The 13084-nt window shown below is 48.1% G+C and overlaps 1 protein-coding gene across 8 annotated transcripts in view; it reads left to right on the top strand.

Moving 5' to 3' along the window:
• The window catches only part of NPR2 (natriuretic peptide receptor 2), a 48705-nt gene that overhangs the window by 19048 nt on the left and 16573 nt on the right, over nucleotides 1-13084 (top strand). For 2 of the 8 annotated variants that reach the window (XM_012463331.2, XM_012463332.2), the window contains 3 exons: nucleotides 6977-7106; nucleotides 10075-10258; nucleotides 12712-12987. In XM_012463331.2, coding sequence (XP_012318754.2) covers nucleotides 10246-10258; nucleotides 12712-12987 — 289 coding nt within the window. In that variant the 5' untranslated portion in view covers nucleotides 6977-7106; nucleotides 10075-10245. Of the gene's footprint in view, nucleotides 1-6976; nucleotides 7107-10074; nucleotides 10259-11499; nucleotides 12988-13084 lie in introns of those variants that run through there. The other 6 variants (XM_012463330.2, XM_012463333.2, XR_010343934.1 and 3 more) reach the window with 4 other exon arrangements.

Here is a 13084-nt window from a genome sequence, read left to right as displayed (position 1 = left end):
TAAGCCAGAGGGCATTTAATCCAGACAATTAGTTGTCTGTGAATTTGGTGGAAGAGCCGAGAAGCCTTTCAAGGGAAGGTGAGGCAACACGAGGGAAGTTTAGCAACCGTAGGAACCTTCTATCATCCCTAGGCTGTGGGAAGGAGGGGAAGTGCAAGGGCCAGGGTAACTTAGAAGCTGGAACTCTGGGGACCTGTTCTAGGGCAGCTGGGGCCAAAGAGTGCCTGTCCAGATGCTGGCCCAGGCTGGGAGAGAAGGGGAAGGATAGTTTGGCTTTTCTCTTCCAGTTTTCTGCCAGTGCTTCCTGGACTGAGCTCAGCAGGAAGCCATCTGCAGAGGGAACGGGAAGGAGTGCCACCATTTACTACTTCACACACGGTTCCACATAAGCTTGCTTTTGTCTCTTCTTAGTTAATACACTTCTTAAGCATATTGAACTAAGTTGAACAGTTTCTCTTTTTTGGTCATATATCACTGATTAGCTCTTCTTATTAGACTTTTCAATGAAGAGATGAAAAATTTGAAAACCTTTGCACAATGTAAAAACAATCTCTTAAAAAAAAATTATTTGTTTTACTCTTCCAGAATATGGTCCCAAACTGCTGATGGTGAGATGTAGTTCAATTTTAGATATGACATGACAGACCCCTAATAATTACCATAATAATTGACATTTATATAATGTTTTACAATATATAAGGTGGTTTTACATTTATTGTTACTGCAAATAGGTTTTAATCTGGGGATCTTGGGGCCTGTTTATTTGACCTCTAACAGGTTAGCTCAAGGCCTAGATTTGAAAGAAAAAAAATTAGTGTTCTTTTCTTGTTTTCCTCTGAATCACAGATGATAGGCAAACTTCTTTGACCTTTTTGTTAGACAGGTTACACTCAGTAGTTGGTGGGAGGTGTTCTCAGCTGTCACTAGTGGGAGAGGCTGGCATCACATTTCTACTCTGTTTTTCTTCTTGGTGACCTAGCAGGTGTTTAGGATAATGACTGACTCATTTGTTCATGTGGAACCTTTGCAATCATATAGATCATGCCTGTTGTTTTTAGCCTATTCTCCTTCTTCTTCTTTTTCTTTTCTTTTTTTTGTTTTTGAGACAGAGTCTCACTGTGTCGCCTAGGCTGGAGTGCAGTGGTACGACCTCCGCTCACTGCAACCTCTGCTTCCTAAGTTCAGTCGATTCTCCTGCCCTCAGCATCCTGAGTAGCTGGGATTACAGGCATGGGCCACCACACCTGGCTAATTTTTGTATTTTTAGTAGAGAAGGGGTTTCATTATGTTGGCCAGGCTGGTCTTGAACTCCTGACCTCAGGTGATCTACCCCCCTCAGCCTCCCAAAGTGTTGGAATTACAGGCGTGAGCCACTGCATCTGGCCCCCTATTCTCATCTAAATAACTATTTTATTTGTTTATTTTCAAAGTATCATTCTTGCCCCTCAAGGAAGAGTCTAAGTCAGCCCTACAGTTCATCTTGTCTAGTGTTTGTTCAAGACTTACTTTGTGGAAAATCAAAATAATTGAATTATTGAATTTATTCTTGCACCAGAGATACCTCAACCAATCTTAGCTTTGTTTTTTGACATTATACATGAAATTATGTAAATCATGTTTTGTGGGGGGGAGGGGTTTGTACTTCTTTCTCTCTCTCTCTCTCTCTCTCTTTCTTTTCTTGTGAGATGGGGTCTCTCTATATTGATCAGGCTGGTCTTGAACTTTGGCCTCAAACAGTCCTCCCATCTTGGCCTCCCAAAGTGCTAGGATTACAGGTGTGAGCCAATGCACCCGGCCTGGTATTGTTTCTTGTAAGATGTCCTAGTTGTAAGTCTTCTTGTTCAGACCTACCGATCTTGTATTATACTTTCTGTAATACTTTATCTTTTGGTTTCAAAAGATAGGCTTTAGAAAAGCCCTCTTAGCTCTGATGTTACCATTCTGCCCTTTGATGTTTTTAATCTCCTTGCTGCAGCTATGAGGGATTCACCATGTGTGTTTATCTATTAAAGGAAATCCCATCTTTCCCTTTGAGGTCCCACTGCCTTCCTTTAAAACATGCAAGATATCAAGCACCCTATATCAATGACATAATTTTATGCTTTCTTGTTTATGATTAAGATTATTTTTTAATGAAAAAATGTGAATAGGTTATACTCACGCACCTGTTACAAAATTAAAGATATACAAAATTATAAATAATGAAAGAAATCTCCCTCTCATCTTGTCCTTCAGATACCTTATTCCCCTTCAGGGAGGTAATAAGTGTTAACAGTTTCCAGTCCAAAAGCTACATTTTAAGGCATCATTAAATTTCTGGCCCCTTCTCTAAAGTCCCTCAATTATTAATCATATTAACTCTGTAGTAGGATGTATCACAACATTATACTGAAAAATAAGCTGAATATACAAAAGTGTTCAAGCAGTCAGAATATTTTTGAATATAATATGACATGTCAAACTGGTGTCTGACATGGACAGCTTCTGGGTGCATGCAAGTCCCTAAATGTCCAGCCTTCCTTCTGTGCATTTGCTTTGCCTGCCTACATACGCACTCCTTCCTCTCACATGCACAAATAATGCATATTTGCCTTCCTGTTTGCTTTCTCTGAAGCCCAAGTCTTATTAGTCTGGGATCCTTTGGCCCCTTGGAGGGTTTCCAGATGCTCCTAGATTCACCTGCCTCTGAAATGATATGCAAAATGTTGTGGAATAATATGTAGATGTGCTTTTTATATTTTAATGGGGAAAAGAAAGTATACATGGCTTTCATCTGATATTCCATCTCCAGTTTATCTCTGTCTTCTTTATTTTGCCTGCACCTTCAAAATCCTGGTTCTTCCTGTCACTCAAAAGATGACTTTGCCTCCCCATTGAGGAATACAGTTGAGCTCCTTATTCCATATAACCTTCCCTTTATTTCAATATATTATAGAGGATGTTGAGTTTCTATTGCTCTGGAATTGGTGACTAGGGTCCAAAGCTGGGACAAGGAGGACTAAATACTGCACCTTCTAGAGAGAATTGCTAATAACTGGGGCCAGAGCTCCTCTCCAGGGCTTACAAAGAGGTAGTAGAGGTGGCCCTGCAACTTCCAGCCACTACGCCAAACCATACCTTACCACGCCACCTCCATTCCCAATCTATATAAGAGACAACTGAAGGGAGGCTGTCATGAGCCTAGCAGGGAGTACTTTTCCCTCCTTTCCCGACTTAAAGTAAGCAAGGGAGTATGAAAGAGATCTACATGAAAGAGAGATTGATTTCTCATTCCTTGCTTAAACTATCTGTTTAGACAATGGACTTGTTCAGCTCTATACCTATCTGAGAAGAGGAAAGGCAATTAGAGAAAGGAGAAAGGGCAGAGTGAGGGGATAATAATGGAATAGTCTGCATTCATTCTGTTTGACTTAGCAAGGATATGTGAGTTTCTGTGATGGAAGGGACACTGAGGAAGATCGCCGGGCTTGAGCCATCATGCTGGTAAACTCATCCAAAAAGCTGCCTGCTGAACAGAAGTTAGGAGGGTTAAAGAGATGGCTTGGAGCAGGATTGTCTGCATCAGTGCACAACTCAGTGGAGCAGCCTGGAAGGACCTTCTAAAGGACTCACAGAAGTGTCTCATAAGAGAGCCAGCATCTTTCTTTCTTTTTTTTTTTTTTTTAAGATGAGGTTTGTTGCCCAGGCTGGAGTATAGTGTCATGATTATGGCTCACTGCAGCTTCAATCTCCTGGGCTCAAGTGATCCTCCTGCCTCCCCCTCCTGAGTATCTGGGACTGCAGTCATGTGCCACCACATCTGGCTAAATTTTAAAAGTTTTTTGTAGAGACAGGGTCTCCCTATGTTGCCCAGGCTAGTCTCAAACTGCTGGGCTCAAGTGATCCTCCAGCCTCAGCCTTCCAATGCCTTGGGATTACAGGCCTGAGCCACCACACCATGCCCAAGAAAGACAGCATTTTGATATCTGCCAAACAACACGTTAGCATGGCCTATCAGCAAACAGTGGTTTGTGATAACTATCTTATTAAATGAAAAGAAAGTTGTTCTTTTCCTCCCTGCCTTCCTCCTAGTTCCCAGCCACCAAAGAGCTAAAATCCTTCTCGAGAACCTTCCAGAGAACTAGAGGAGGAGCAGAATCCATAGAAGGGACTATATTCTCTCCACCAGAGATTCCTTAAGCCATGGCTTAAGATGAGTTTTGTACTGGACCTGAGACTGGAGTTTTAAGCCATACTGGACCGAGTTTTTAAATAGCCAAAAGGGAGCAGAGTGCTATGGACTCTGACCATGATGATGTCATGTCATATCTCTCACCATTTTCAAGCGGTGAGAGATAGGGGTGTATTTATTTATTTATTTAGAGACAGAGTTTCGCTCTTGTTGCCCAGGCTGGAGTGTAGTGGCGCGATTTTGGTTCGCTGTAACCTTTGCCTGTGGGTTCAAGTGATTCTGCTGCCTCAGCCTCCCTCCCAAAAAGCTGAGACTACAGGCGCCCGCCACCACACCCAGCTAATTTTTGTATATTGAGTAGAGTCAGGTTTTCACAATGCTGGCCAGGCTGATCTCAAACTCCTGACCTCAGGTGATCCATCTGCTTTGGCCTCCCAAAGTGCTGGGATTACAGGCAAGAGCCACTATGCCTGGCTGGAGTGTTTGTTTTAAATCAGATTACAGAGATATAATTTTCATATAGTAAAGTTCAACTTTGTTAGTATGTTTTGAAAATAAGATGTGTCACTAATGTGCTCTCCTTTGTCTTTGCTGAGAATCCCAACATGGGCTAAAACATTCTCTCTCTCTCTTTCCATTATATATATATTTTTTGAGTTGGAGTCTCACTCTGTCACCCAGGCTGGAGTGCAATGGCGTGATTTCCGCTCACTGCAACCTCTGCCTCCTGGGTGCAAGCAATTCTCTTGCCTCAGCCTCCTGAGTAGCTGGGATTACAGGCGCCCGCCACCACACCCAGCTACGTTTTGTATTTTCAGTACAGATGGGGTTTCGCCTTATTGACCAGGCTGGTCTCTTGGTCAGGCTGGTCTTGAACTCCTGACCTCGTGATCTGCCCACCTCAGCCTCCCAAAGTGCTGGGATTACAGGCATGAGCCACTGAGCCAGGCCCTATCTCTATATAATTTTAAAATAGAAGACAGTGTCTCACTGTATTGCCCAGGCTGAACTTGAACTCCCAGTCTCATGAGATCTTCCTACCTTAGCCTCCTGAGTAGCTGAAACTACAGGCACACACCACCCCGCTCAGTTGAAAATATCCCATTTCTAATGCCAAGCTTTACTCTTCACAGAATATGGATATGATGGGGAAAGGCAGAAAGCCCCATTCACTTAAAGCACTTTGACTCATCTTTACAAGTTTCCCTAGACCAATGCTTGATTTATATATCCTTTTTCTTGATGCTCCAAAAGTTTTGACACTCTAGAACAATTCATCATAATGAAATTTTGCTTGGGAGAGGGACATGCCTTTCTTTTGTAAATTGGGAGGATTGTTGTGAGCACAACTGTTGTGAGCACAAGTCATTCTCAGGCAGATCAGTTTTGGGAATGAGTACATAAGGAAGTTCAGGGTCTGGAGATGGATTCCCTTAAAGCCATCTGTACAAACACAGTCCTTGGAAAGCCTTTTGTGCTACCACTGTTTGAAAGCTGCTGCCCAGAGGTTCCCTGGAGGCACCTCAGGGGTTCTGTTTGAGAAAGAGGCGAGGGCAAGGAGTTTCTGGACCCACCCCTGCTGTTTCATCTGGAGCAGCTGGGCTTTTATTTCTTCTATTTTATGTGTAAATTTTCATTTGAAGGAATGGTTTTGCTGCTAAAAATAACAGTGTGAAAAACATAGCCTCCAAGGGGGACCATTTAAAGATTTTAAGCAGTGACGTGGCATAATTAGGTTTTTGTTTCAAAAGGTTGCTTTGGCACCTGAACACACTGTGGAGGCTGGACTGGAGGGAGATGAGACTGGAGAGACCCAGAGAGAATGCAGAGTAAGAACTGGCCACTCTGGGCTCCATCCCAGGGTTAGCATCCACTTTAGATGGACCAGGGGCTTCACAGCTTGCCAGTCTCCACCCAGCTGCTTCTCCCATTCGCATTTCCTGCCTGGCCCATGATGACCTTTGCCTTTGTGACACCTGCCTTTGACTCTTTTTCATCTTGTAGAGCCAGTCGGCCTCCAAGTCCTGTTGTTTCTTCCCTCAAATTCCCTCAGATTTGTTTCTCTCTCCATTGCTATCCCATCATCCTAGATTAGGCACTTAGCATTTCAGGCTTGGGTTTCTCCAGGAACCTCTTCACTGCCCTTCTTGCTTTCAGTCTGTCTGCCCACCAATCTTACATTGCCACTGCTTAGCTTCTCTGTGTTCTTCATCACATATTGCAGTATAGTTTTGTCCATTTCTGCTTCACATTTCTCCTCCTCTTCCCAGTCTTTGGCTTCTGTAGAAAATTCTAAGCAGAGCAAAATACTAAAATAGTGAGTAGAGCATTTCCAGTCTCTAGAAGCGGTGACAACTATGTTTTCTTTGCCTCTTTTTATGCCAGATATTAGTGGAGTTAGCAGGACTTAAAAGGCAAAGGGACACCTTTCCCTCTTGTGCCACTTTTTCCTCAGTGAAAGATTTTGTGAAAGTGGATTTCAAATGGAGTGGGGACGAGATTATTTCAGGGAATGTTATATTTGAGACTTCATGCTATTGGACTCTCCTAAGGGGTGGTAAATAACTACTGGGGTTGGTAATAATGATGACAGGTGGTAATAGGAAAACAGGGAAACAGTCTATGTACCTAGGAAGATGGGCCAAGTGTGGGAGAGCAGAGGAGACCAGTGGGGCCTTCCTAGACACCCACAGAGCTGCTGGTCCAGGCCTGAATGGAGCGGACAGGTGAAATATGGTTCCCTGGAACTGGGGAAATAAATGTGCGTGATTGCTTTTCCTGATAATTCTTAAATTCCTCTCTTAGGAATCACTGGCCATCTATGAAGCAATTTTCATGGGAAAATGACTTGTTTGGACTGTATTTTCACAAAGCTGATATTTCTGGCCCTTAGAATATGATACCCATTTGTCTTTTAAAATACCTATCTATATAGGTAAGTTGGAAGCTGGGATCTGATTTGAAAATATTTTGAACTTACAAAGATGTGTATGAATTCAAAATAAAAACTCTTGACCCTTTAAACAATCACAGCAGCCCCCACCAGACATGCTCTGTCACCCAGGCTGGAGTGCAGAGGTGCAATCTCTGCTCACCACAACTTCTACCTCCTGGGTTCAAGTGATTCTCCTGCCTCAGCCTCCGAACTAGCTGAGATGACAGGCACCTGCTACCACACCAGGCTAATTTTTGTATTTTTAGTAGAGATGGGGTTTTGCCATGTTGGTCAGGCTGGTCTCCAACTCCTGACTTCAGGTGATCCACCCACCTTGCCGTCCCAAAGTGCTGGGATTACAAGTGTGAGCCACTGCTCCCAGCCTATAGCAGCCCTTTGAGGTCATTGAATATCTGTGAGAAGATGAACTAGATCTTAGATCTACAACCATACTGTGCACTGCCGTGTGGCCAGGAGGGAAGTAGGAGTTGGAGGGGACCTGGAGGTTTGACCTGATTTCAGGATTCTGTCTCTCCCTTACTGGGGCTAAAATAAATAATGCAGAATTTGAATAAAGTCCCTCTTTGCTTTCTATATATATTTTACTACATTTCTTTTTTTACATTGCTTTCTCCTTTTCCTATTGAGATGTGTTGTGAAGTGTATCTTTCCTGCCTTATTTGCTCTACCTTTCCATGGCTGTTCTCTGCCCTCTGTTGGCAGGTTCTCTTGGACCTGTCTGTCTTGTGTGCATGGGACAATTGCATGGAGTCAAAGTCTGTTTCTGCCAGTCAGGTCAGCAGAGAGAAGCCTGGAAGATATTTTGTTTTCTGGAATTCTGTAGGCCTGGGAGTCATGGGAGGCATGATCTAGTGTAGAACAAACCTGGGGATCCAGATTCAGCTGCTTAAATAGGTCAGTTATAAAACTGTTTAATGCTGTCAGTTTGGGACATCAGAGATTATCATGAAAATTAGCATAAGCCCGAATCCCATGGTGGTTGCAGAGCTCAGCTAGGGTCTTGAGGCACCTTTGGCCTCAGTGTGACCAGGATTAGGATTTCTTTTGAAGAAGGGACAGGGCAGCTTGGAAACTGTAGAAACTTCTAGCAGCTGGCCAATCTGATACTCTGCAGTTTAGTCCTGGATCAAAAATAAGGTGTTTGGAGCCGGGCGTGGTGGCTTACACCTGTAATCCCAGCACTTTGGGAAGCTGAGGCGGGTGGATCACTTGATGTCAGGAGTCCAAGACCAGCCTGGCCAACATGGTAAAACTCTGTCTCTACTAAAAATATAAAAATTAGCTGGACATGGTGGCGGATGCCTGTAATCCCAGCTACTTGGGAGGCTGAGGCAGGAGAATTGCTTGAACCTGGAGGTGGAGGTTGTAGTGAGCCGAGATTGTGTCACTGCATTCCAGCCTGGGTAACAACAAAGGAAAAAAAAAGAAAAAATAAATAAGGTGTTGGCTGACTCTATCTAGAAGAAATTATAGCTGGTATCTGTCTGTGGAGTAAAAGAATGCCATGACAATGCTACAAAGAGAAAGTTGGACCCTAGCTGGTTGCTGCTTGGGCCAACAGAATCTAGATTTCCCAGGCTTCCTATGTATTGCAGCAGGATCACCAAATACAGCCAGAATATTATTGTCCACATCAATGAGAGCAGTGAGAGCTTGGAAAGTTGGATATATACATAACCAAAGGTCTCATTTATCTAATATTTTCAGCTTCCCCCAAACATGACAAAATAAACACCAAAAACCTTCTACTGGGTGTTAATAAAAAACCTCATTCGAGGATTTAACTTTTATATCCCCACTCCTTCCCACTTCCTTTTTATCTTTTAAAATTTATTTTTAGTTTTTACTTATTTATTTTGTTGTTGTTGTTTTTAGAGATGGAGTCTCGCTTTGTTGTGCAGCGGCACGATCTCTGCCCACTGCAACCTCCACCTCCGGATTCAAGCGATTCTCCTGCCTCAGCCTCCCAAGTTGGGATTACAGGTGTCCACCACCACACCCCTAATTTTTGTATTTTTAGTAGAGACAGTTTCACCATGTTGCCCAGGCTGGTCTCAAACTCTTTTGCTTCTCCCACCTTGGCCTTCCAAAGTGCTGGGATTACAGGCATGAGCCACTGCACCAGGGTCCACCCAAGCTGGAGTGCAGTGTCATAATCATGACTTACTGCAGCCTCTATCCTCTGGGCTCAAGCGATTTCCCCCACCTCAGCCTCCCAAGTAACTGGGACCACAGGTTTGTTCACCATGTCCAGTTGATTTGTTTGGTTTTTAATAGAGAGTACAGGCATTACAGGCATGAGCCACTGTGCCTGGCCCCTTCCTACTTTCTAGTTAAGTGGTCAATTGGAAGGAAGAGGGAAAGACAAGATGCTTGAATGTTTAATCCCTAACATAATGAAGAATTGTCCTTAATGTTCACAATAATGACATATCATGTACTTGTACTTGCTTAGGAGCCTGGGTGACAGTGGTAGTGGTGGCTGATCCTCACTGAGGGCTGCAGGTGTTCCAGACAGACTCACATGGGTCTTTGGTAGCTATTATACTGTAAGCACAGCTTTCTACAGTAAGTTCCATGAGTCAGCAAAATATCTGTAAAAAGCCTCTCCTTGGAGACCGTGAAACCTGCATTTTCATCTCTCTTTTGCAACTAAAAACCATGTGGGGTTGGGGAAGAGGAGCAAGTAAGGACACTGCAAACTTCCTCTCTGGGATTTGGTTTTCAAGTATCTTTAAATGAGAGGGATAAACGATATATTTGTATGATTCCTCCTAGCCCTGTCATACTGTAATTCTTTCAGGGATTTTGCCATTTTGGATTTGCTTGTCTCATAAAACTGTGTAGTTGCTTAAAAACCAACTATTCTATTTGGTTGACTTGGTCTAAAGTCTTTCTCATGTTGTCTCATCATTCTTTTGACTGTTCCTTTTTCTGCCTTGCCCAGGTAGGACGAAATTCCTTTTCACTACAGTATTGGGAGCCTGGAACTAGAGTTATCACCCCTTGCATTAAAGAAGGATCTGTCCAAAGGCTTCCATCTCTACTGGGCTTGAGGCAAGAGACATTGTCAGGGGCGGCTTGCCCTTGGCCTCTGTGCCCCAGGGATTGCAAATGTATGTTCCTCAAAGGTAAGGACTGCATCATTCGGATATCTTTGTATTCACGGGTACGGCTTGTGCTAGGCAGCCAGTGTTCAATAAATTTCGTGCCTAAGGATAAAGTGGCATTGTCCTTAATTTCCCCCAAACCACTAGGTGTCGCCTTCATCTCAGAGAAACCATGCCTGTCCCCACCCTACACTCACACCCCACTCCAGGGCTCCAGGAGCGCTCTTAGCTTTTGATTTCTGGAGAAATAGCTCGAAGCGGGAGAGAAACCGCGGCTCTCAGCACGGGAAGAGATTGGGCTTACGTGCATGTCCTTTATGACAGTTGGAGAAAAATCCCCAAGGTCCCATAGCAGTCCCTCTCAGCCACCATGAGATCATCCCTCACAAGCTGTTCCTGGGGTCAGATTGGCACTCCAGATATGGGCCTCCCCCCGGGGAGAGCTTCCTAAGGCTGGAAGGCTGGGAGCAAGGTGGAACCCCAGGAGGGGGTGGATGGGCTTCCATTGCGGGGAGTGTCCGCCGGTCCTTTACAGGCTTTCCCCAGGCGCCAGCTCGCGCTGTGCAGGAGACAAAAGAATGAGCAGATGGTGTGGAGGAAGCTGGGCGGTCTGCGGTGGGCCTCTGAGGACACGGGGAGGGAAGGGGGCATGGAGACGGCGGGGGCCAAGGGTGGAGTTCCCAGCCACAAGGAGCTCCGTGGACTTCCTAAGGACTGGTGGGAAGTGTAGCGCGGGGACCCCTGGCCCCTGGGGGACCCCTGGCCTCTGGAGGGCCCGTCCAGGGAGCAGACATGGCCCTGGGTGGGGTGAGCGGCTCTGCCGTCGGGAGGGCGCTATGGTTTGCTAGGCAGGGGACTGGTGAGGATACCACACGTCTGGGGATCCTCGACTGCTCCCTGGAGTCTGGAGCCCCTGAGGGACTCAGGGAGTTGAGGGGAGACCGAAGAAGAGCGGGCTAAGCGAGAGTAAGAGGACAAGCCCTGGGGTCACCGGCCTGTGTGAGATGTAAGGAGAGCGGCGGGGGGTACCAGGGGCATGGGGGAGACCCGGGTAGGCCCTGAGGGTGAGGGAGCGCCCGGGAACCCCGCCGGCAGGCGACGCCCTGGTACGGAGCCCCAAGTGCTCACCGGGGTGGGTTTGGGACCTGGCGGTCCCGGGCGCCCGGGAGGGGGGTGGGGGAAGGCAGCCGGCGCCGGAGGGTGGGGCCGAGAGGGAGGAGGAGGGGCGGCGGGGGAGGGGCGGGGGCGGGCGGCCTGCCCGGGGGAGTCGCACTCGGCCGCCGGCGCAGCGAGCGGAGACGCGCCGGGCCGAGGCGACCTGACCCGGACGAGCGGCGCGCACGGGGCCCAGGCGGGGGGCGGGAGGAAGCGCGAGGCAGCGCCAGCCGCCCGGGCCCAGGAGAAGCGGAGCAGAGAGGAGCGGGGACACGGGCGGGGCCGCCGTAGCTCCGGATGGGACCAGCGCCCGGGCCCGTTAGTCCCAGCAGGAGCTTCGGGAGAAGCCTTCACAGGGAGATTTACCCCTGCCTTCCCCTGCCCTCCGGCCCAGGCCTCGCTTCGCTCCCCGCCTGCCCATGATCCCAGTCCTTCCGCGGCGCGGGCACCCTCCCACCTTACCCCCTTGGTCCTATGTGTCGCAGCGCCCTCCTGCCCTCCTGGCCCCTTCAGCTGTGAGGTTCCCCCAGGCCGTTTCTTTGTACCAGCCGCCCCCCACCCCCACCCGATCCCAGTCCCAGATCCCCTTTTCCTTCTCAGCTTTGGATTCATCAGGCTACTTTGCCTCACAGTGTCCCCATCCCAGGCGCAGTCCCCCTCGGTGACTCCCTCCCCCTGCCACCCCACTGTCAGTCCTCAGTCCTTGCCGGAGGCTGGTAGCCCACTCGTTGCCCACTCCCCACCTTCCTCCCATCTCTTTTTCCTCTCCCTGGCCCCCAGTACCTTCTGCATCCCAGCCTACCTAGCCCACCCCTCCTTCTCTTCCTGGCCCTCTTCCCCAGGCTCCAGGCTGGGGGGTGCTCGCGTCTCCCCTGTAGGCCCGAGCAGCCGCAAGTTCTGGGGGCGGTGGGGCTGCTGCTTTATCCCCATGGCGCTGCCATCACTCCTGCTGTTGGTGGCAGCCCTGGCAGGTGGGGTGCGTCCTCCCGGGGCGCGGAACCTGACGCTGGCGGTGGTGCTGCCAGAACACAACCTGAGCTATGCCTGGGCCTGGCCACGGGTGGGTCCCGCTGTGGCACTAGCTCTGGAGGCACTGGGCCGGGCACTGCCCGTGGACCTGCGGTTTGTCAGCTCCGAACTGGAAGGCGCCTGCTCTGAGTACCTGGCACCGCTGCGCGCTGTGGACCTCAAGCTGTACCATGACCCCGACCTGCTCTTAGGCCCCGGTTGCGTTTACCCTGCTGCCTCTGTGGCCCGCTTTGCCTCCCATTGGCGCCTTCCCCTGCTGACTGCGGGTGCTGTGGCCTCTGGTTTTGCAGCTAAGAATGAGCATTATCGTACCCTGGTTCGCACTGGCCCATCTGCTCCCAAGCTGGGTGAGTTTGTAGTGACACTACATGGGCACTTCAATTGGACTGCCCGTGCCGCCTTGCTGTATCTGGATGCTCGCACAGATGACCGGCCTCACTACTTCACCATCGAGGGCGTCTTTGAGGCCCTGCAGGGCAGCAACCTCAGTGTGCAGCACCAGGTGTATGCCCGAGAGCCAGGGGGCCCCGAGCAGGCCACCCACTTCATCCGGGCCAACGGGCGCAGTGAGTGTGGCCCGGGCTATTTTAGGGTCAGGGGAGGAGGGTTGCTGTGTCCCTAAAGCTCAGCACTGGGGAACTGTAGATGGAGATAGGCACTGAG

The sequence above is a fragment of the Aotus nancymaae genome, unplaced genomic scaffold, assembly GCF_030222135.1.
Source record: "Aotus nancymaae isolate 86718 unplaced genomic scaffold, 86718_ANA_hifiasm-v0.15.2.pri h1tg000003l, whole genome shotgun sequence".
NCBI classification, from domain to species: domain Eukaryota; kingdom Metazoa; phylum Chordata; class Mammalia; order Primates; family Aotidae; genus Aotus; species Aotus nancymaae.
The sequence above is the reverse complement of the archived record's forward strand: the minus strand, read 5'-3'. Positions and strand labels throughout refer to the sequence as shown.